The following is a 23,560-nucleotide window of genomic DNA, read 5'->3' as shown; positions in this document are numbered from 1 at the left end:
TTAATTCTGGAATATTGTGATTAAGAGGTGGAGGTGTTTCCCACCCTCTTCTGACTGTTTGCTGAGTGTTCACGCACCCACCATCACCTGTCTGTTCTTCCTGCCAGCAGTACCAGATCTGACAGCCGGAGGCAGTGGCCACCTGGGGACTCAGCGCTTGGTGGCTCCGGGGTGCTCCAGATCCGCTGCCAGTGGAAAGCGTGTGGGATCCGGCTCTTCTCTGGACAGGCGTCTTCTATCCTCGAGCCTGCCCACACGTCACCTTGAATTATTGACTGCTGTTCTAAATTGTGTCGTCTGTTGTTCTGTTGTGCACATTCACAACATTAAATTGTTGTATTTTGGCTTATTCCATTGTCCGTTCATTTACGCCCCCTGTTGTGGGTCCGTGTCCCTACACTTTCACAACAGGGGTCTGAGAGCCGCTTTAGGCCCCCAGAAGCCAACGGTTTCTAGATAAGCTCACATACATTCTGAGCATCCATAACAGTAAACGTAATGTTTTGAGAAGACCATGAAGTGGACACCATTTGACTTATGCAATTTGAAACTGTGGATATAAGTACTTTATTCTGAGAATAGCCAGCATTGATTTTATTAACATCCTGGTGTAAATAAGGTATCACCACATGTGTAGAACTCAAAAAGAATGATAGGTTGAGTTTTCATTAAAAAAACAACAACTGCAATGTGGTAAAATGGATTCATAAATATGAAAGAACAGGCTCTTAATAATTATTAACTATCACATACTGTATTTTTTTTCTCAAGATTTGTTTTTGCCTAAGCTTGAAAAAACAACAGATCATAAGTTTAGGATAAATTACTTACCATGAATTTAATTTTCAAAGTGGCACTAATGACAACACTCATACTGAACATAATTTCGCTTGCATAGACTGATTTTGGAGATCAAGCAATAATTGCTGATGGGCTTTCTGAGGTCCCAGATAGCTTTTCTGATTTCCTTTTCTAACTTTCAGAATTTAGTAAATTAGCATATGGTCCATTGATACTTGTGTGTAGACACTAGCCCCTAGAGGCAACTATTTTTCTAATTCCGAATGTGACAAACAAGAAACAGGTGTTGTAAACAAGTCAATGCTGCTAAAAATACAAACTTGCAGAAACAAAGATACTATTCTGACATGGTTTTGCACATAAGGCTGACATGGTTTGCACATAAGACTGGCATAGCATGTTTCAAGTACACACATATGTCAGAACGTGGGGGGGGGGACATACCATATTCTGTCCCCCCTGGTTGAAAAGGTGTGTGTGGGGGGGGGGCATGTCCCCCTATCCCCCACCAAATTGCACCCATGGTTATTCAATAGAATATAGTCCAGTGCAGTCCCCACCACCACCACATTCTTTTTTTTCTTTTTCTTCCTCTTCTCCCTGTTTCTGTGTAGGCTCTCAGTTGTCCAGGTGGTTTCCATAGTAGAGAAGCTTGAATCTTCGACTGGACTGGGTTGCTTGACGCAATGACGTTTCGCTTCCAATCGCAGAAGCTTCCTCAGCTAAAATTCTCGCTCTGGTAGTCTGACTAGAGCGAATTTTAGAGACCATACATGCCCAAACAGTTGGTGGCGGTAAAATACTGTGTCGGTTTGCAAACCGCCAATAAACTCGATAGAAGAAGTTTCCGTTTCCTGTTAGCTTCCCAAACTATGGCTAGCTCACTGAATGTAGTCTGTGGATGAACACTGAAAACTCTACTTGGAACAGCTTAAATCTTACTCTGTGTATCTCGAATATGCCTCTTAAAGTCTGCAAGAGCTACAAAAACTAACCGTAAACCAGAAGAAGAACAGGCGAAGTTAGCGCAAAAAGTCCAGCAGCTGAGAAGATGTAACAGCGGCTAACTGCTGCTAATGAAGAGCGATTTGAGAATAATGATCCCAGTGTACCAGGAATAAATTAGTGGTTTAAAAGAAGAGAAGAAACGAGTCAAAGTGCTGGATTCTGTTTTCAAGAAACTGAAGTTCGCTGATACAGAGCAGGTTTGTCCACTCAATTTTAATTTGTTAGTTGAAATTGGAGTTGTGACCAACTCATCATCATTATGTCAGTCAAATAAATGACTGCGTTTTATGATGAATAAATCAAAGATAATTCAGCTTTTTAGTGAGTCTTTATAACGATAACAGCTTTCAATGACATTTGAACTGGATGATAACATGTTTGAAGGTTAAGGATTACCAAAAGACTATCACATTTACCAACATTAAAATATAGACAAGAGGGGATATGATTGAGCTTCATGAAATTGTCACGACAATTTATGAACCTGAGATTCATCACGGTGTAATCAGACACACAATTTAAAATATATATATATATATATATAAATTAATATCAACTCCGTAAACTAAAGTAAAGATTGAAAAATGGCAAAAGCTTTAAAATTGTAAATGGACAGCCTTTATGGAGTGCTTTTCCCTCTGATGTTGACAGTCCAAGCACTTTACAACAATGCATCTCTCACTCACTAACTTATCTGTCTGTCTATATGCGCTGTGTACATATATAGTGATGGTGCAATGAAACTTTGTGAAATGTTGAAGCCTTTCTCTGCAAGTTGTCTTGAAAAGTGGTTAATTTCTCGAGGCTTCCAATGCACACTAGAGACCCTACTGGTCATTAAGAATATGATGGAACAAAAAGTAAAAGACTGAGCTGGACACAAACCCAACCCAAAAATGTCTGTGTATTGACACAAATACAGATGTTTGAGAATACAAATGATTCTCATTGATTGATCTTGCCTTTGTCATAATGAAAATATAAAATTTATAATAATAAAAAATTTTGGACATACAGATTTATTGATAATGTCTTAGTTATTCAAATAAATGAATTAAAATAATGTATATATTGCTGTCAAAACCTCACACCAAGATCTGATTTGCTTCTCGAACCAGTCACGTGGTACAGCTCGGCAGTGAGGCTTTGGAATGATACTGATAACATTACTAGTCTGAAATGATACAAGCCTCGAAAAGCGCATCGCGTAAACACTTCCTGGATTACTCGACACACACTACGAAGCATTGCCACAACATATCACTACATGTACGTATGCATGTATGTATGTAAATGTGTGTATATGTAGAAATCAAATTAATTCATTCATTTTCTATACCCATGTACTCCAATTAAGGGTCATGGGGGGGACCTATCCCAGCAGACATATGGTGAGAGGCTGGGTACACCCTGGACAGGATGCCAGTCTATCGCATGACCACATATATATTCACACCTATGGCCAATTTAAAGTCATCATTTCACCTAACCTGTCTTTGGAAGTGGGAAGAAGCTGGAGCACCCAGAGGAAACCCACACAAACACAGTGAGAACATGCAAACTCCACACAGAAAGGACCAGGTGGGAAGCCATCCCACAACCTTCTTGGTGTGAGACAACAGCGCTGAGCACTAAGCCACCGTTTCTAGAAGTCAAATGTCAATTTAAATAGGCCAGATTTTAGGGCTGCAGCTATTGAATATTTTTGGAATTGAGTATTCTATCGATTATTTCATCGATTAATTGAGTAATCGGATAAAAAAGTACTTTTGTATTTTTAAACAATATCAGTAGTGGCAGGGCTCTCCCTAAGCAATGGCACAATGTCGCTGTGCCATCATGCAGATTTTTTAGTTTAGGGTGTTCCTTCTCTCTCTGTTTTCCAAGGTAATTATTTATTTTTTCACATTATTAAGTTTTGGAGCTTTGCCAAACCATAAGCCCAGGAGCTCTGAGAAATCTTCAGTCTGCGGACAGGACATTCTTTTTTTTCTTCTTCTTCTTATTGCACATTTCATTTGCACTTTTGTTTAGTGTATATTTCTACATGCCGTACAGAGCAGCTCAAACCGAAGTCAAATTCCTTGTTTTCTGTGGATACTTGGTGAATAACAGCATAATTTGAATAATTTGAAAAAACAGCAGTGGAGTGCAACATTTCCACAACAGCTGCACTGATAAATTAACTCTACAGCCTGTTGATTAAAAACGCTTATCAAATCTGAAAAAAAGACTCGTTAGCAGACTTTTAATGAGCCTTTCATTGGATTCAGGTGTGTTGGAGCAGGGAGACAACTAAGAGTGTCAGGAAGGTGGCTCTCGAGGACCGAACTTGGCCACCCCTGCTCTACAGTCTTCTTCTCGGTTTTTTGTGGGAGCGTTACAGTGCCACCTACAGGCCTGGCATATGTACTACAGCTTTAAACGAAGCTTTGAGGCAAAGAATTTGCCTCGAACATTTTTTGTAATCGAATTAGTCGAATTACTCGATTAATCGTTTCAGCCCCACCAGATTTAAATAATGACATAGACAGTGAACGGAATGTGTGAATGTTATATTGGAGATAGTTATGGTTGGTAACTGAATTATATTTACTTTTATGTGTGTAATATTAAAATGAGGCACAGCAACAGTTTTTTACACCTTATGGTTGTTCTGTGTCAGATCATCAGATGGCTTCCACCACTCCGTCTTGGAAAATTCTGGAAAAAGAAAACAATGTGTCTGTGTACTAGGTAAAAAAGCATATCCTGTCAATTTCATTTCAGTCAGCATTTTCCAGTTTTTGGTGGATGTTTGAAGTTATGTAAAACTTTACTGATTTTGCACTGTGAGATGAAATGCCATGTTTGGACCTCCATAAAAAATATATTGATAGTATACCCTTGAAACTTTGTATGCAGACTAATTTATGTATGGAGAATTCGATGATTTTAGTAATTTTTTGTGTATGATGATCAGAAGATGAGCTGCAGCCCTTGAAAAACGGGTTTTTATGCACTTTTACTAATTTATATGGGGCAACTTGGTACAGTTAAACAGGCCTCAAAATGGCAACAATTTTTTTTTTTTTTTTTTAGTTAAGGTTGCCAAAATGCTATTTTTTGGCACATGAGAATGGTAACATAGTGTTACTTATGTGCATCCCTTACAAAAAGACTAATTTGACAAAATCATTTTTGTCATTGATCATATCTCCAGGGGTATTGGTCACACAACTTTGAAACTTGACTAGTTGGTTACTAGCATAGATATGAGTTACTTGTTAAAAAATGGGAGATGTTTTCCTTTTTATTTTATGAAATTTTGAAAATGGCCATGTGACATGAAATACATTGTTTGGAGCTTACTAAAAAAGTTCTACTGATAGTATACCCTTGATACTTTGTAGTGTATAGACTAAATTATGTCTGGAAAATTCACTTTCTTAGTCATTTTAGTGCAGGGGTGCCCAACCTTTTTTGAACCGAGATCTACTTTTAAAGTTAACAAGCCATATCTACCAAGCCATATCAAACGCCATAGTGTAGCCCATGGGTTAAAGTTCTCCGTCACCACGACAGATTTCCGTCATTTGGAGAATTTATCCGCACATACGAGGGCGCACATAGTGTCATACGTGTTTTGGGGCCGAAATATGATACGCACATTGTCAAAGCAGCATCCCATTCTGCGCTAATTAAATTAAATTTAATTAGCTTATAATGCGCCAAATCACAGCAAAAGCTGTCTCAAGGCGCCTTACATAAAACAAGTCAACATAAAATTGAATAAATAATTAAAAATGAATAAAAAATTCAAATACATTAATAAAACAGCAGTAAAAGAATAAAACAAATAAAAAACTATCCATAAGAAAGAGAATAAAAATAGGTTTTGAGTCTTGACTTAAAAATGTCTACAGACTCAGACTGCCTCACAGTCGCAGGAAGACTGTTCCACAGGGTGGGTGCATGATACGAAAAGGCTCTTTGACCTGCTGACTTCTTCTTCACCCTTGGAACATAGAGAAGTCCCGCATCCTGCGACCGCAAAACCCGGGCCGGCACGTAGAGTTCCACCAGATCACACAGATAAGATGGCGCCAGTCCATGAACAACCTTATAAGTCAATAACAAAACCTTAAAATCTGCTCTCACAGAGACGGAGCCAGTGCAAAGATGCCAAAATGGGTGTGATATGTTCAGACCTTCAGCTACGTGTCAGAAGTCTGGCGGCAGCGTTCTGAACCAGCTGAAGACCCCTAATGCTGGACTGTGGTAACCCTGAAAATAGAACATTACAATAATCTAGTCTAGAAGAAACAAAAGCATGAATCAGGGTTTCAACATCAGCCATGGACAGGATGGGGCGGATCCTCGCTATATTTCTCAAATGGAAAAAAGCAGTCCTAGTAACATCCCTGATGTGGAGGTCAAAAGACAATATGGGATCAAAAATTACCCCAAGGTTCCTCATTTTGTCCGTATGATGTATGACACAGGAACCCAGGCTGAGCGCCAGCTGGTCAAACTGATGCCAATGTCTCGCTGGACCAAGAACCATCATTTCAGTCTTATCAAAGTTTAAAAGTAGGAAGTTACTAGACATCCAGCTTCTCACTGATAGAAGACAGTCCTCCAGGGATTTTATGGGAGTGAGATTTCCCGCAGTTATTGGCATGTACAACTGAGTATCACCAGCATAACAATGAAAGGCAATCCAAAAACTCTGCAGTATATGCCCAAGGGGTGCCACATACAGGGAGAAAAACAAGGGGCCTAAAACAGATCCCTGTGGAACCCCAAATCTCATGTCAGCAAGGTCAGATGTAGTGCCATTATACAAGACACATTGAGAACGACTGGACAGATATGACGTCAACCAGGCAAGGGTACTTCCAGTAATCCCAAAAAAATTCTCCAACCTATTGAGCAAAATATGATGATCCATGGTATCAAACGCAGCACTGAGATCTAACAACACCAAAACCGTAGTGGTGTCTGAGTCCATTGCTCACAGAAGATCATTCACAACTTTAGTGAGCGCTGTCTCTGTGGAGTGATATTCCCTAAAAGCAGACTGCAGCGGCTCAAAAAGATCATTATCAGTGAGGTGGTCTATGAGCTGCCTTGAAACCACCTTTTCTAAAATTTTGGAACAGAATGATAGATTTGATATCGGCCTGTAATTTTTCAATACACTAGGGTCAAGATTAGATTTCTTAAGTAATGGTTTAATCACTGCTGATTTAAAACATTTTGGAACAGATCCAGAGGTTAATGACAGATTAATCATTTCCAGCACAGTCAGCCCAAGAGTGGGCCACAGGTCCTTAAACAATTTTGTTGGTATGGGATCAAATAAACAGGTTGTGCTTTTTGTAGACGCCACAAGTTTCGTCAGCACGCCCAATGAAATACTATTCTGTCAATCTAGGTAACACCTCAGTGGTAGCGCCCACCTCCACAGCAGGTTTTAATGGCTGGGTCGAGGCGTGCTGAGATATGCTCAGCCTAATATCTTCTATTTTCTTCTCAAAATAATCTGAAAAGGGAGAACGACTAACAGGTGGCTGCCCATGAATAAGAAATGCGACCGTGTCAAACAGAAACTTTGAGTTATGTTTGTTATGTATCAGATCCGAGTAATAGGTCCGCTTCGTGGCCAGTAGTGCATGCTTATAATCTAAAATAGCATCCCGCCACACAAGGCGGAACACCTCTAATTTGGAATAACTCCATTTCTGCTCTAAACCTCTATCCTTCTGCTTGAGGTCACGCAAGTAACCATTGAACCAAGGTGACTGTGCCTTAGGAGGGCGTGACCTTAAAAGAGGAGGCGCAATCTTATCAAGTGTAGTTTTAAGCGTTAAATTTAGACTATCCGCAAGGCTGTCCACTGATTTTAGCATTCTCCAGATTCAAAGCTAAAATATCAGGTAGTCTGGCCTCAAGTTCAGTCATAGTTGAGGGTTTAATACGACGCCGCAGTAGTAGACAAGGTTGTTGTTCCACTAAACACGGCAGCGTAAATGTAAACCTGATAAGTGAATGGTCAGAGACTATAGATGCGAGAGGCAAAATGTCAATATTTGTGATAGCAAACCCACGTGCAAGAACCAGATCCAGGGTATTTCCGCTAATGTGTGTCGGGTCCTGAATGCATTGCTGGAATCCTAAAGCATCCACAATTTGCATAAATGATTTGCTAAAGGGATCAGAGGGCTTATTTATATGAATGTTAAAGTCACCAATAATCAAAATGTTATCTGCACTGGTTGACAAACTAGAGATGAACGCACCAAATTCATCTAAGAAGTCAGAATATGGGCCAGGGGGCCTGCAGTGACAAAATAACATAGCTGAGCTCCAGTTTTATGACCCTGACAGTACTTAGCATATGGGGCATAACGGAGAGTCAGATGCTCAAAGGAATTATATTTGTGACCCCAACAGCTAATAAAAAAAACCTAGATTTGTAAATAAAAGCCACACCCCCGCCTTGCTTCACACCATGAGACACGTGACTAAATGTGTACGCTAGTGGACAGGCCTCATTCAAAGGAAGGAGAGTTGTGAGTTTGAGCCAGGTTTCACACAAGCCAATCATATCTAAATGATGATCCATGATTAAATCATTAATCAGCAGTGATTTCGAGGACAGTGATCTGATGTTCAGGAGACCCAGGGTAAGGACCTCAGTGGGGATGACAGTCTCACTGTTCGGAACCCGGCGAAGCAAGCCCAGGTTCCGAGAGCGTCACTGGCGCACATCAATCCGGCGAAGACGTGGACGGCCGGGCCGACAGTCCTCAGAGCCCACCAGCGGCACCACACAGGCTCTAACCGGATCCACAAGGCGCCAGGGCAGCACAGATCCTACCAGAATTCTGTGCACAGCTCATCCGGAAGCCAAACAGCAGGCCAAACAGAGCTTCAGCTTCACCAGACGTCCACTTCGTCTCCCGCGGCGACGACTGTGCTTTCAGCCGAAAGGCAGCGCAGGAGCACGGCACAGAAAAGCCGGCACCTCCGATAAAAATGCAGCAGCAGTGTCAGCGTGGACTTCGGAGGAAGGGACTGTGTGAATTTTCACTCCTATCCGCTCTGTTTACTGCTTGCCAAGAGCCACGGTCCTTCTCCTCTCTATCTTCGTGGGAACATTGGCAGACCTTCCCCAAGTATAGCGGGGTGTGGCTTTGCTTTGAACCTTGAATCAATGAAGCAATGCTTTGATGTGCTGTTTCGATCCTTTATTTTATTTCGCTTTACCTTAATTTTTCCCTGCTAAAACCCTAAAGAGCATATGTCTGTGAGTAATATTTACTTTTCTTTGTTAAACCGACCTGTTATGGTCTTCTGAAAGAGTTGATAGATGTATTTTATAACTTAAAAACGGGACCGATGCTAATGCGTTAGCATGCCTATGCCGTTTTCAATGTTAAAGTTAGCATTAAGCTGTTTGCATCTCAGCATGTTGTGTACATTTGTTTTCTGTATAATAATTATTGGCTCAGTGTTTGTTGTTGTAAGAGGCAAATGTATTACAAATTGTAATATTTTTATATTAATAATAATAATAATAGCAACAACAATAATAGTAATAATAACTAATGCTACAGTACAATTTCAGAGAAACAGACAAAAAGAACCTGAAAAAACAAAACAGAAAAGATAAAACCAACTAACAATGAACATAAATAAATAAATATAGATATAAATAGCTGTTTCCTGTGAACGCCTAGTGCAGGAGTGGCCAGGTTCAGTTCATGAGAGACACATTCCTGACACTCTTAGTTGTCTCCCTGCTCCAACACACCTGAATCCAATGAAAGACTCGTTAGCAGACTTTTAATGAGCCTTTCATTGGATTCAGGTGTGTTGGAGCAGGGAGGTGAGTGGGGGCATCCATGCCCCCACTCATCATAAGTTCAGGATACTGTGCCCTCCAAACGCATTTGGAACACTTAGAATTTCACACATTTTAATTTGTTTATGTCATTTTAAATACAAGAAATACAAAAAAATAAAGAATAAAAATTTCTAAAATTATCTTCAAACTCAAACTGAAAGCAAATCTCTAAAACTTGATCAAACCTGTAAATAATCAGTTTTATTGCCAGTTTTCTTTAGACAAGTCAGGGGATGGAAACATGAATATTTCCATGTCAATGAATATGTCTTGGACTTTATTTACATCAGTTATGAAGAAATACAAAAGTTTCTTCACCAAAACATCAAATCTAGGCTTTCATCTCATCACATGCAAACACATGCAGCCTCCTACACAATCCAACAACCATGTCACAGACTGTAATGAGGGGACAGGAAAGGCAGAAAGCAGAGTAATCACAAAGTCCCTTTACCCTTAAAGACTGGCAAAGGGCATATCTCACTCCATTCAACACTATCTTTTAAAAAATTATATAACAGATTATGAATCATTACTTCATCACTTTTTCAGCTTACTTTATCTTGGGTGGGCGCTGTGTATCTGATAAAAATAAAATTAGCCATATAGTGACTGAAAAATGCACACAAATTCAGAGATATTTTAGCCATAAAAGTGACGTAACCTCAGGTGCTGAGTATTGTCACCAAAGTTCACATTCCTGACAGCTTCAAGTTTCTGAGCATTTATGAGAGGCAGGTAAAACCATCCCAATCCATGTTTATGACTTAATTTCTCTGGTCATATGGCCCCGAAATAAAACAAAATAAGTCCCCTCGGCTGCTCCCTTGTTTTCACTCAGTGTCGCCACAGCAGATCCATGGTGGATCTGCATGTTGATTTGGCCCAAGTTTTATGCTGGATGCACTTACTGATGCAACTCCACATTACATGGAGAAAGGTAGTAGGGGTGAAGTTTGATCCGGGAACCTTTCGCAGTGAAGCCAAGTACACTAACCACTTGACCACCACCTTCATATTATTAATAATAGTCAGCTCATTTGACATTTTATTTACTAGTGATATGCATTTTAAACTTGGTGGAGATCACAGATCTCCCTTCCCTTTCTCAATGTCAATGCCATACAACTCCCAAACCAACTTTAAATAATATGAGCGAAGCGGCGAGAAGCTCACTCATGGTACAGGGCGTCCTAAACAGGAAGTACTAAAATTCCAATCCACAGTAAAACGGGAAATGTTCAAATGTCAAACACTTCCAGGATTGACAGACGAGATCCCATGGAATCTTGCAGGAACTCAGTGGCAAGCTCACACTCAAACAGGAAGTGCTGAATTCTCAGTCACAGTGAAACAGGAAATGTCCGATGTTGAACACTTCCTGGCATGGGTGGAGCTAGAGCGGAGGACGGGGTTTCACTGGACTCCCCTGAAATCTGATGGGACACAGATGATTGACATGTCACGGCACCACACGTCTGGTTGAAAGGCCTGAATTTTCAAATCAGCGAGTCACATTGACTGTTAGGTTCCTCCTGTCCAGTACTTGGTGCTGTGTACCACAAAAAGTTCTAATCCACCTTAGTAGAAGAAGAAAAATGTTTGCTTCAGATTTGAACTGAACATGTCGTTTGAACTGAAACAGTCCTTCAAATGGTGATACAAGCATCAAATTCAGCACAGATACAGCTGGAACAAAATTAATGGAGCAACTTTAACTTTTGACCCCTGTAGAAACTGAAACTGACCTTTGTCACCATTCTTGCTGCTTTTACCTCATAACGCCATAACATTCAGTCACAAATTGTCCAAACTACCTTTTTGGAGTCTTTATGATCAGGCAAATAAATAATGTAGTGTAGTTTTCTGTATGATTGGAGCATATTTTAATTTTGACCCCTGTGTAATTCTTCAATTCAGAGATACAAAGAGATACAATATTGATTTTGTGTGTGTGTGTATGTATGTATGTATGTATATATATATATATATATATATATACACACACACCTACCTGGCTGCCTATTGAAAATTCAAGTGGCTAATCAGTTTTTTTAAAAGCTCCTCGCCATCTAATTTATGGATTATTTGTGCTGAATTTGATGCTTGTATCACCATTTGCAGGATTCCAATCTAAATATTCTCTTATCTGCTGCACTATATATGAGATGTAAGATGCTGCTCCTCAGTGTTTCTCAAATGCCATCAAAAATATTGGAACACTTGGTATTTCACACATTTTGATTTGTTTATTCCATTTCAAATACTTGTACATTTTTTTCTAAAATGATCGTCCTTAACTAAAAATGAAAGCAAATCACTACAACTTGATATAAATGAATTAAAAATATAAAATCATGTTTCCTGATGAAGTGGTGTAGAGGAGGATTTTCTTAAAAAGAAGACCTCAAAGTTCAGTAGTCCGTGGGCCAATTCGAGAAATGTGCACTCTGGTTGCACCCCCCCGCAACTTTAGTTTGATGGTACCACATTGTTCCTGGGTCTATTGGGATGACATTTTAACTTGTTGTCATTCACACAACCCGTCAAGGCTATATGAAAACAGCCACTTTATAATTGAGGGGTCGGAACGGCAGCTAAAAAAGCTGAAATATGTAATAAACATGTCACTACTGGAACCAGTTGTCCAGGAAGGTTCAAAATGTTATACACATAAACAAAACTTATATATTTAGTGAATAAGCACCTTGGTTTTCATTATCCATGGTGTAAAATATTGATATATTGTCCATTTGTCTAAAAAACGACCGATATTTTTGCTTTTTTTTTTTTTTCAAAAGTTTCATTTTAAGTTGTTATTATTAAGTACAATCTGTATATGACTTAAAACAAACAACACAGATCTATTCTTATGTTATTCCTACTATACCATATGAAATATAGACATCCTAGCATCAGTAGTAGTGGTGTTATAAGCATTTTCTTACCCCTACCTCCATATTAATGATAATCAGATAAGCAGCGATTTTCTGGAAAACATGTCAATTTTATTACTGAATGACTTTGACACTGGCCATACTGGCTGAAAAGTAATACTACTAACTACATAAACATGATCATCTGTACCAGCTAAACATAGCTTTGAACAAAATTTATTAACAACTGCTGTAGATAATAGGAAATGCATGGTTTGCCTTTAGTGGTAGTACAATGTTTCGGGCAGCCATTTTCATACATATAATACTGCATGTTATTCTGATGTCACTCTAATTGTCATCATAATCATCATAGTCATCATAATCATCCTCATCATCATCACTGGATTCCACTTGGTCTGTTTTATGGATGTTTGTGCATTGGCTGCAACCACATGCATCAGTACATGGTAGAGCATTCTTGCGGCATGAGCACCGACCACTCACACACTGCCTAGTATTACAGTTGCAGAAAACCAACTGCAGGAGTGCCTTCGGTGCAGGTGGCTTATCCATCCAGTGTATAGATATTGTGCCATTGCTGAGGTCCCAACCATGACCATCAGGGCTTGGTGTTGTAGCATCAGCATCAAGTGATGACCACCAGATGCATGCCTGGTAATTTGCACGCTTCACATGGTACTTGAGGGCATCTTTTGTGGGTGGAAGATGACAGGTTTGTGCATTCTTGCTGCAGAAAAGTTTGTAGCACACAAGGTCTGTGTCATTGCCACTCTGTCCATAGAGTGAACAGACAAATTTTTCACAGCCTTTCACTCTTTCATCATTAGCATCAAATGATGATCCAACCAGTTTCATGGCATTGCACATCTCTGCATTAGAAACAACCATTTTGAATGCCTGCTTTTTGCCCTCGCCAATGATCCAGTTGGCAAGGGCAACTGTTGATCATAGATGCCAGTTGATCATAGATGGCATCTTGCCATTCCTCTGCCGATTGTCGGAGTTTTGTCCAACTTTGCTGTGTGAAGTTTGTGAGAGGTTCGGCCACTGATCGGACATGACAGAGACACTGGTTCCAGTCAGGGCCCTGACGTGCAACCTTGGGGGCACGGGTGTCAAGGTTTATCAGTGGTTCAGCCATGGCTCATGACAATCTGTAGAATGAAAGGATAGTAGAAATAACCTGTGAATAGATCTGTGTTGTTTGTTGTAAGTTATATACAGATGGTACTTAATAACAACTTAAAATGAAACTTTTGGGAAAAAAAAGTTTACAGCTACAATTTGACAGAAAGATGAGATGAAATGAAGTTTCTAGTATTTACAGAAAGTGTGCAGTAATTCAGTCAATCAATGTCAACATTTATTTATAGAGCGCTTTACAGCACCAACTGGTGTCCAAAGCACTTAACATTAAAAACACAAATTCACAAAAATAAAACATATATACAAAAAAATTTAAAACAGCATGTAAAAATAGAACATGTCACCTCCCCACTAGGTGTTAAAAGCCAGTTTAAATAAATAAGTCTTTAACTTAGATTTAAAAAGTGCTAGGTCAGGAATAGTACATAATTCAAGAGGTAGCTTGTTCCACAGTCTGGGGCCAGCTACCGCAAAAGCATGATCACCCCAGCGTTTGTATCTTGACCTCGGAACATCTAAGTAAAGCTGGCCAGACACCTGTAATGTCCTACTGTAAATGTGCAAAGTTAAAATTTCAGACAAGTAGGGAGCTGCAAGGCCAAAAATAGCTTTAAAAACAAACACTAAAATCTTAAAATCAATTCTAAAATGAACTGGAAGCCAGTGGAGTCAGTACAGGACGGGCGTAATATGCTCCAGTCTAAAAGTGTTTGTTAAAAGACGAGCAGCAGCATTCTGCACCAATTGGAGACGTGCAAGAGAAAATTATTTAAAATTAAAATTAAAATTATTTAAACAAAATTAGGCAGGTGCATTTCACTTCTCAAATATCACTGTGTTTGTCTGCTATATTTAACTGAAATTGCTGATCCAAACAACCAATCATTTATAAAGGAAAATCATGGAAATCATCAGGGGTGCCGAAACCTTTACATACCACTGTAATTATATGGTTCTTGTTCTTTATTTTTGTTGTAATATGTGATAAATCTCTTATCACATGTCTATGTATCACTCCATCCATCATGCCCTTCGTATCTATATATATATATATATATATATATGTGTGTGTGTGTGTGTGTGTGTGTGTGTGTGTGTGTATGTTCTCCACTCAGATTGCAATAGCCAATCACAGATTAGCCTTTCTGTCCATCATTTACCTGTATTTTGGCATCCTTGGCACCAGACAGTTATGTTGGATCCAAAAGGATCCAAAAAGGCTAGGACCAAAAGTTATATTGGATCGGTTCCCACTAACCAATAGCGTTAGAGCTTACTGCCAATCAGAGCGTGGCATACAATTATTCATGAGATGACATCACCAATGACGTACTGGAGGTCAGGAACTTGCTGACAGACGCTGGTTGAAAAAAATGGCAACAAACATGTCAACAACAGCAGAAAATCGTCTGCCAGCGAGGTTTGCTGAGTTCACAGAGGAGGAACTGGTGGAAATATTGAACTCCAAGGATGCCAAAAACACTAAGAAGGTAGACAAGCATGCTACTGATGTTTTAGAAGCATTCATATGCTGTTCACAACAAAATAAATTGATCTAATTTACTTGACTTTGTTGTTTGCTTAATTTGGGAGGGGGGGTGGAGAACATAACAATTGATGGATGGCAAGTCGTCCAACATAGAGAAATATTGGATGCAGAAAAGTTATATTGGACGAGGCGTACTCCTTACCATCCATTATTTGTATAATATACACACACATACAGGGGTGCACATAACTGGTACTCGTGCTTCTGTGTGCTAAACAACATTGATGCACAGCAGAGGGAAACACTTTTCCTACAATCTGTCATTGTTTTCCTCTTATGAAACGCTTTCCTTGTGTTTTCTGCTGCGCATCATTTATTTTTCGCATGCACAAGCACCATGAGTACCAGTTATGTGCCGCAAGAGAGACAGAGAACCGCTGTCTGAGGAAGACAAAAACAGCGTGACAGACCCAAGGATCACACATGGATCAACCTCAGTTGGGTTTTCTTGGAATTGCAGACCTCAAAAATAATGACGTGTGAAAAACAGATACAGATCTAATGTTCTTGCTGCTGAGGGACGCTTTGTAACAGAGTTTGGTGTGGTCTGAAGCATGAAGTCATATTTCCTCCGTGATCATGTAGAGAGAGAGAGAGAGAGAGAGATCTGCCTGAGCTGAACACGTCCGAGCCGTAGGTGGAACGCCGTACAGAACAAATGGTAAAACAAAAAAACCGACCAACCTTATCTATGTCCCCTTTAATGGGTGCCCTCACGTTTGCCCTTTGCCCTTCGATATTCAGGTACAGTTCTTCACTGAGGGTGACGACAGAGGCTCTGGACACTCAAAAGTTCTCCCTCCATCCATTGTCCATGACAACGGCATTAACAAAGTTATCTCACCAGCTTCAACGTCTACTGGGTCTCTACCTCGTTCCAAACGTTTGTCCTGGTTGCTCTTCACAGTGGATCTAATAGCATGTGGCGTATGTTGTTGGCCATGACATTTGTTTCTCATTGTAGTACAAGAGGAGCAAAATATTTTGCTGTGGTAGTCCCAATAAGCTCAGCAGCTTCTGTAGCATGAACACAACCTGTAGTTTGCTATTGTAGTTGTTACATGATGTCTTGCGGCCAAGGTAGAGGTTACAGAAGGGGGGCTATCACATCATCATTCCAAAAAAAATTCTGTTTTGGGTGAACACATAAAAACACAAAGGTGCCATCTTCAGATTTATCCAGTCCTGGAGCAGGTTTGAAAAAGTTGCATTTTCGGCCACTGAAAACACCTGTTCTGTGTGAACAGAACACCTACACGATACAGAACTTCTGCAGATATACCTAAATTAATCTCTTTGTAGATGGGGCTTCAATTTGTTGAACCTCCTTTCTGAAACGGGCCCCTAGACATGCTCCCAGACCTGACAAGAATTCTGCTTTATCTTTATGATAGTAAATGTTCATAATTTTATCAATTTAAATTCTTCTTTGCAGACATGCCCCAGCACTTAATGATTAAAGAAGACATATGTGAGTGGCAGAAAGAGAATCCGAATCTTGACCAAAATTACTTGCAGCTTCCAAACATTAAAGAGGAGCAAGAGGAACTCTGGGTAAGTCAGAAGAGAAAAGAGCTTTATGGGCTTGGGGAGGCTAATATCACTAACACCCCAGTCACACCATGACATTTTAGCCAGCGTGTGTCGACCATATTAAAAACACTGGCATAGGCTGGTGTACGTCTAATAAGTTATGGGCAAGTTTTGTTTACGTTAAGAGCCCATTCAAGCATGATGGTATACACCATAGTCCAGCGAGTACGTCAAAAAAGTTTTGGCAGGCACAATATTTTTGACGTATGGCTGATATGTCCCGCATACACTAGTGTGCCGAGATAGAGTGGTGTCAACTCAGAACATGGCGCCATTTTGGGTTCAACTGCACTGAACTACTGAATGAACCTTTAATGTTTTCAACATTTTTTAAAATCATTTAACCACATACAGCAACACATCCAGGTACAGGCACTATCAAAATAAATATAAAAATAGTTAAGATATCAAATTTACATAAATTGACAATTTATGATGATTTATTTAATTAAAGTCTGATTTATGCAGCTGCAGCTCTGTAACTCCATGTCATGCAATGACACGTGTGACGGTTTTAAAGTTCTCCATCTCTGGACGATATTTTATTTTGGACAAATTTGATCCTCAACAAGCTTTTCTTTCTACAATCATCACCTCCAATTCAAAGGTAAGCTCTACATTTTCCTCTTTTACTGACTTTGTGCTTTAAATGTGCGGACTTTTGAGATCCATTTATCCACGTGCGCACGGTATAAACTGTTATAATATGATGGGAGACGAAGGATTGAAAGCAGAAAAGTATCAAATCACAACCTTTTGTGTCTGATTTAACAGGTGCACATCAGGCTTCAGATCCCAGTCTGAAAAAAAATAAATGGCTGGACTTTTAATCACAGAAATGACACTGGTCCTACTTTTCCTCAAATTTGCTAGTGTCAGAGCTTAACTTTAATTTGCTCCTCTGTATGTCCAGACTGATCAGGGTTTTTAATGGAAATACATTGCAATCAGATGGGACATTTTATCCAATGTGAGCGAAATGTATGTCACGGATTAGTTACAGTCAGGAGGCGCTGAATATCTACGTGCACGCCAGGCTGTGGCTCTGAGTCTGAGCATGGCTTTTAATCATGGAAATGTCTCCGGCCCCACATGCGAGGGGTTTAATGGAACTACATTGTGATCAGATGGGACATTTTATCCGATGTGAGTGAAAAATCCATTATATACAGTGTTTATTACGTGGAAATCAATACAAAAACTTAGGGACTTTTTTGTCCGGTGACTGCGAATATCTGGTTTATACGATGACAGTTTAGGTGAGTTTTAGTGTACTTTTGACTGAACAATAAATTTACCTACCTCACAAAGCTTTGATGATGAAGTCGCTTCCATCCCACAGCTGACTTTATTTTCCAAAATCTTTCTTTTGTTCAGATCTGAAGGGAATCTGTACATCTGAAGCTCTTGCTGTGTCTATTTGTGCATCCAAATGCACAGCAACATGTCATTTTCAGCAAATAAATAAAAAATTGCTGGATTTACATGCAGATAGATTAACAGTGAACACTATTTTGAACCCAAGATGGCAGCATGAGTCACGTGACCTTTTTTTTTTTTTCTTTCTTTTTTCAACTCTTCATGTCGCCACTCTCTCTAATCAAGGCACTCTAGCATATGCAGGCCATAAGTTGTAGGTAAGTTATGCAATTGTTGACACACATTTCTTGCAAGTTACTCATAGGTTGAAATACAGCCATTGATGCTGTCCATTGATTGGCTGAACAACTGAAAGCTGCAGTCCTCATACGAACAGTTCAGACTATTTCAAACATTAAAACTATTCACACACAGAGCAAATATAAAGCCTTAATCTTACCCGTTCAGTTCACTCGGATTCATCATCACACCCTGACGAAAAATCCACATAAAGCGTCCTGATTTTGGAAAACGACATCTGAAAATACTTTAGTTCCTTGTCATGGCTGAAGAAATGTAGTGTTTTAAAAGAAGTCCTGCAGTGGTTTGTGCGTTTCTCAGCCTGAACCAGAGAATACCAGCGCTTTGTGCCACAACAAGAAAATGAACTTATTTGAAAAGATGAAAGAGTCACAGCGCTTCATTCATTCATTCACCTCAGTGTTTACCACAGACATCAGTCGATTCTTCAGCATTCTGCTCACTCTCATCACTCATCTTCAACCGCTTTTACGGGTTCGGGTCGCGGGGCAGTAGCTCCAGCAGGGGACCCCAGACTTCCCTTTCCCATGCCACATTGACCACCTCTGACTGGGGGATCCCGAGGCGTTCCCAGGCCAGTGTGGAGATTTAGTCTCTCCACCTAGTCCTGGGTCTTCCCCGGGGTCTCCTCCCAGATGGATGTGCCTGGAACACCTCCCTTGGGAGGCACCCAGGAGGCATCCTTACCAGATGCTCAAACCACCTCAGCTGGCTCCTTTCAACGCAAAGGAGCAGCGACTCTACTCCGAGCCTCCCACGGATGACCGAACGTCTCACCCTATCTCTAAGGGAGACACCAGCCACCCTCCTGAGGAAGACCATTTCGGCCGCTTGTACCCGCGATCTAGTTCTTTCGGTCATGACCCAACACTCGTGACCATAGGTGAGAGTAGGAACGAAGACTGACCAGCAGTTTGAGAGCTCTGCCTTTTGGGTCAGCTCCCTTTTCATCACAACAGTACAGTAGAGCGAAAGCAATGCCGCCCCTGCTGTGCAGATTCTCCGGCCAATCTCACGCTCCATTGTCCCCTCACTCGGGAACAAGTCCCAGAGGTACTTGAACTCCTTCACTTGGGGCAAGGCCGTATTCCCTACCCGGAGTAGGCAATCCATTGGTTTCCTGCTGAGAACCATGGCCTCAGCTTTAGAGGTGCTGATCCTTATCCCAGCCGCTTCACACTCGGCTGTGAACCACTCCAGTGAGTCTTGGAGGTCACCGGCCGATGAAGCCAACAGGACCACATCATCTGCAAAAAGCAGTGATGAGACCCTGAGCCCACCAAACCGGAAACCCTCCTCCCCCCGACTACACCACGATATCCTGTCCATGAATATCACAAACAGGATTGGTGACAAGGCGTGGCACTGGCGGAGGCCAACCTCCACCAGAAATGAGTCCGACTTACTGCAGAGCACCTGAACACAGCTCTCGCTTTGCGAGTACAGAGATTGGATGGCCCTGAGAAGGGACCCCCTTATTCCATACTCCCACAGTATATCCCGCACGCAAGAAAATAAATACCATGAGTCAGCACGATAAAAATAAAATTGAAAAAAGTTAAATTACTCTGTTTGGCTCCGTGTGGAGGGGAGAGGCCGTGCGACAGCGTACATGTGCTTGATGGTGTGCTTGTCAATATTTTTGTGTTCCAACTGCCAAACTAAAGGATTTTGCCGGCGGTCGAAATGCAAACCAAGCCAGACTTGACTGTTCCAACACGTACCATACCGTGTAGTATTGACCCAAACCGCTCTGTGGAAATGCGGCTGTCAGCATACGCTGGCTAAATAATCATGGTGTGACAGGGCCCTAAGTTCATTTTCATGACTGTCTCTGTGAAGTGTGAAGATGAAGAAAAACTACAGTCATATCATATTCATCAAAGCCAAAGGCGTGAGAGCATAGAAATGGAGCACTTTTCCAGCAACTCAACTGAACACAGAACACAGAAAATAGAAGCTCATGGAGAGGACTGTGGTGGATCACAACCAGCCAGCAACTCGGGGTCATGCCCTCATTTACAACCACAAACTGATGGTAAGACTAACATATAGAGTTGATGTAAATTCCTAAATTTGAAAAGTGCAAACTTAGTATTTGATAGCTTGAAAATTTTCATGTATACCGTGTGCTTTTGACTGGTAGTGTGCACGCACACACACACACACACACATATACATATATATATATATATATATATATATATATATATATATATATATATATATATATATATATATATATATATATATATTCAGAACCAGAATTGGAAGCTATAGAAAGCGTTTAGAGGCTGTTATTTCTGCAAAAAGAGAATCTACTAAATATTGATGTATTTTTTTCTGTTGGGGTGCCTAAATTTATGCACCTGCCTAATTTTGTTTAAAGAATTATTGCACACTTTCTGTAAATCCTATAAACTTCATTTCACTGTGTTTATCTGCTATATGATAAACAACCAATGATTTATAAAGGACAATCATGGAAATCATCAGGTGTGCCCAAACTTTTACATACCACTGTATTAGGGTGGTACTCTACAGTTTGCCAAAAATAAAAATGTAACCTTTTTTTAAAGCACTTCCTAACAAAATTGTTCATCTTGATGAGAAAATGTTTTGTGCAGAATTTTATTTCGATACAACTATTCTAACCACTGCTATGCGCGGGGTGGAAATTGCAATGGTTGAGCATATTAGCTGAAACCAGCAATAGTAATGTACCTGTTCACAAATGAAAAACAAATTGAAACGACAATCCTTTCTCCTTTAACTGACCATACAGGAGAGATAAAAATAGTATTACATGTCACTGTCCACCTATTTGGTGAAAACAAGCAGTCATGGGGAGTGATGTTTGGCTCCAATTTTCTTCACCTCTGGGAATGTACGTTGATGCCACTCAACAACTTACAGCAGGTGTTGGCGCTGCTGTTCATCCTTCATTAGGATCTGATTGTAATCCTGGATAAGTTCAACTTGTCGCTCAGCAAAATCATTTACAGTAGCAATGGTATCCAGGACCTGCTGTGACGACTGGAATGATGGTCATCCTCCCACTCTGAGGGTTCTTGAGGGGTCTTGATGAGGAAGTCCATGTTGACGTTGAATGCCTCAAAAATGCAACCTGAGGAAGATGTAACAAAATCTGTCAGTGCCGGGCGGCAGTGGTTAATATTTTCCAAATCTCATGAAATTTCACCCAATTTATTTTTAATCCCTAAAGGAACCAAAACATGAAGAAGCACCTTGAAAAAGTTGTTGTTCTTTGGGTCCACTCTAATATATACAGTGAGGCAAATAATTATTTGGTTTGCCACAATAAAAGGCCACTCTGGAATGTTCAGTTTTATCACACAGCACAGTGCCACAGATGTTGCATGCTTTGTAATTGTGGGCATTTGTCAAGCTGACTGCAGGAATGTCCACCAAAGCTGTTAGCCGTGAATTGAATGTTAATTTCTCTACCATGAGCCATCTCCAAAGCCGTTTCAGAAAATTTGGCTCATGTGCATGCTTGTTGCCCACATCGGGGTCTTGACCTGACTGCAGTCCATTGTCGTAACCGACTTGAGTGAGCAAATGGCCAGATTCCATGGCATCTGGCTGCTGATCAACTCTATGCAAAGGAGATGTGTTGCACTGTGAGGCAAATGATGGTCCCAGCAGATACTGACTGATTTTCTGACACCCCCCCATCCAGACTCCCCAATAAAGCAAAACCACACATTTTTAGAGTGGTCTTTTATTGTGGCCAGCCTAAGGCACACCTGTGCAATAATCATGCTGTCTAATCAGCATCTTGATATGCCACACCTGTGAGGTGGGATGGATTATCTCAGCAAAGGAGAAGTGCTCACGAACATGGATTCAGACAGATTTGTGAACAATATTTGAGAAAAATAGAAAATGAAAATGTTTTGAGTTCAGCTCATGGAAAATGGGAGCAAAAACAAAAGTGTTGTGTTGATATTTTTGTTCTGTGTGTGTATATATATGTATGTATGTACATATAAAATTTTGCAAGGTTGGGAATTATTTTTTTTTTAAGTATAATGTTTGGAAAGACTGAGAAATCAGTTTTTTTCTTTGCAACTGAAAAGAAAATCTGTACAGATTTTCCCAAACACATTTTGAGTTTCAGATTTGTCATGCTTCACCTCGTGAATTTCCTACTAAAACATGGCGTATGCTAAAACACAGAAACTGGCATATGCACAAAAATATCATGATATATCAAAGTGTGTGCTAGCATGGATCCACGCACATTTCGTTTGTACATCCCACTGAAGGTGGAATTGAGCACACACGCACCAAACATTGCCCTGGCCATGCACCTGTTTAAATATGCAAATCCATGTAAATATAGACCCTGGAGCTGGGATTCCCCACACTGTCACACCAGACAACATGAACACAGAAAAGAATTTAGACCGAGTGTGTGTTGCAGATTAATGGAAATTACGTGGAGACATGCAGGATAGTTTATTTGTGACCGTGTTAAATGGAATATTCATGAAACTGGAAAAATTAAAAGTAAGCTTTATGGGTTATCTATGTCAGCAACATTTTATTGAGTTTTAAAGTAAATAAATATGAAATTGGTCACTGGATCCTAGTTCTCTGCACATAAATAGAAATAAACAACGTGTAGTTTTTGTCAAAAGCATTTCCTTTCAGATACAAATGAGACACGTGAAGATCAATGAACGAAGGATGTCTCATTTTGGGAGGAAAAAACCTTTTGGTCGGTTGTAGTTTATTGTTTGTACAACCCCTGGCAAAAATTATGGACTCACCGGCCTCGGAGGATGTTCATTCAGTTGTTTAATTTTGTAGAAAAAAAGCAGATCACAGACATGACACAAAACTAAAGTCATTTCAAATGGCAACTTTCTGGCTTTAAGAAACACTATAAGAAATCAGGAAAAAAATTGTGGCAGTCAGTAACGGTTACTTTTTTAGACCAAGCAGAGGGAAAAAATATGG

At 40.2% G+C, this 23,560-nt stretch overlaps 1 protein-coding gene across 2 annotated transcripts in view; it reads left to right on the top strand.

Moving 5' to 3' along the window:
* Positions 1-1,650: 1,650 nt before the first annotated feature.
* The window catches only part of LOC117511990 (zinc finger protein OZF-like), a 43,270-nt gene continuing 21,360 nt past the window's right edge, over positions 1,651-23,560 (top strand). Inside the window, exons 1-3 of one of the 2 annotated variants that reach the window (XM_034171914.1) lie at positions 1,651-2,006; positions 16,734-16,852; positions 20,414-20,609. In XM_034171914.1, coding sequence (XP_034027805.1) covers positions 16,736-16,852; positions 20,414-20,609 — 313 coding nt within the window. In that variant the 5' untranslated portion in view covers positions 1,651-2,006; positions 16,734-16,735. Of the gene's footprint in view, positions 2,007-16,733; positions 16,853-20,413; positions 20,610-23,560 lie in introns of those variants that run through there. The other variant, XM_034171915.1, reaches the window with a different exon arrangement.

This window comes from Thalassophryne amazonica, chromosome 6, assembly GCF_902500255.1.
Source record: "Thalassophryne amazonica chromosome 6, fThaAma1.1, whole genome shotgun sequence".
Lineage (NCBI taxonomy): Eukaryota > Metazoa > Chordata > Actinopteri > Batrachoidiformes > Batrachoididae > Thalassophryne > Thalassophryne amazonica.
Note: the sequence above shows the minus strand (reverse complement) of the source record. Positions and strands in the feature narration are given on the sequence as shown.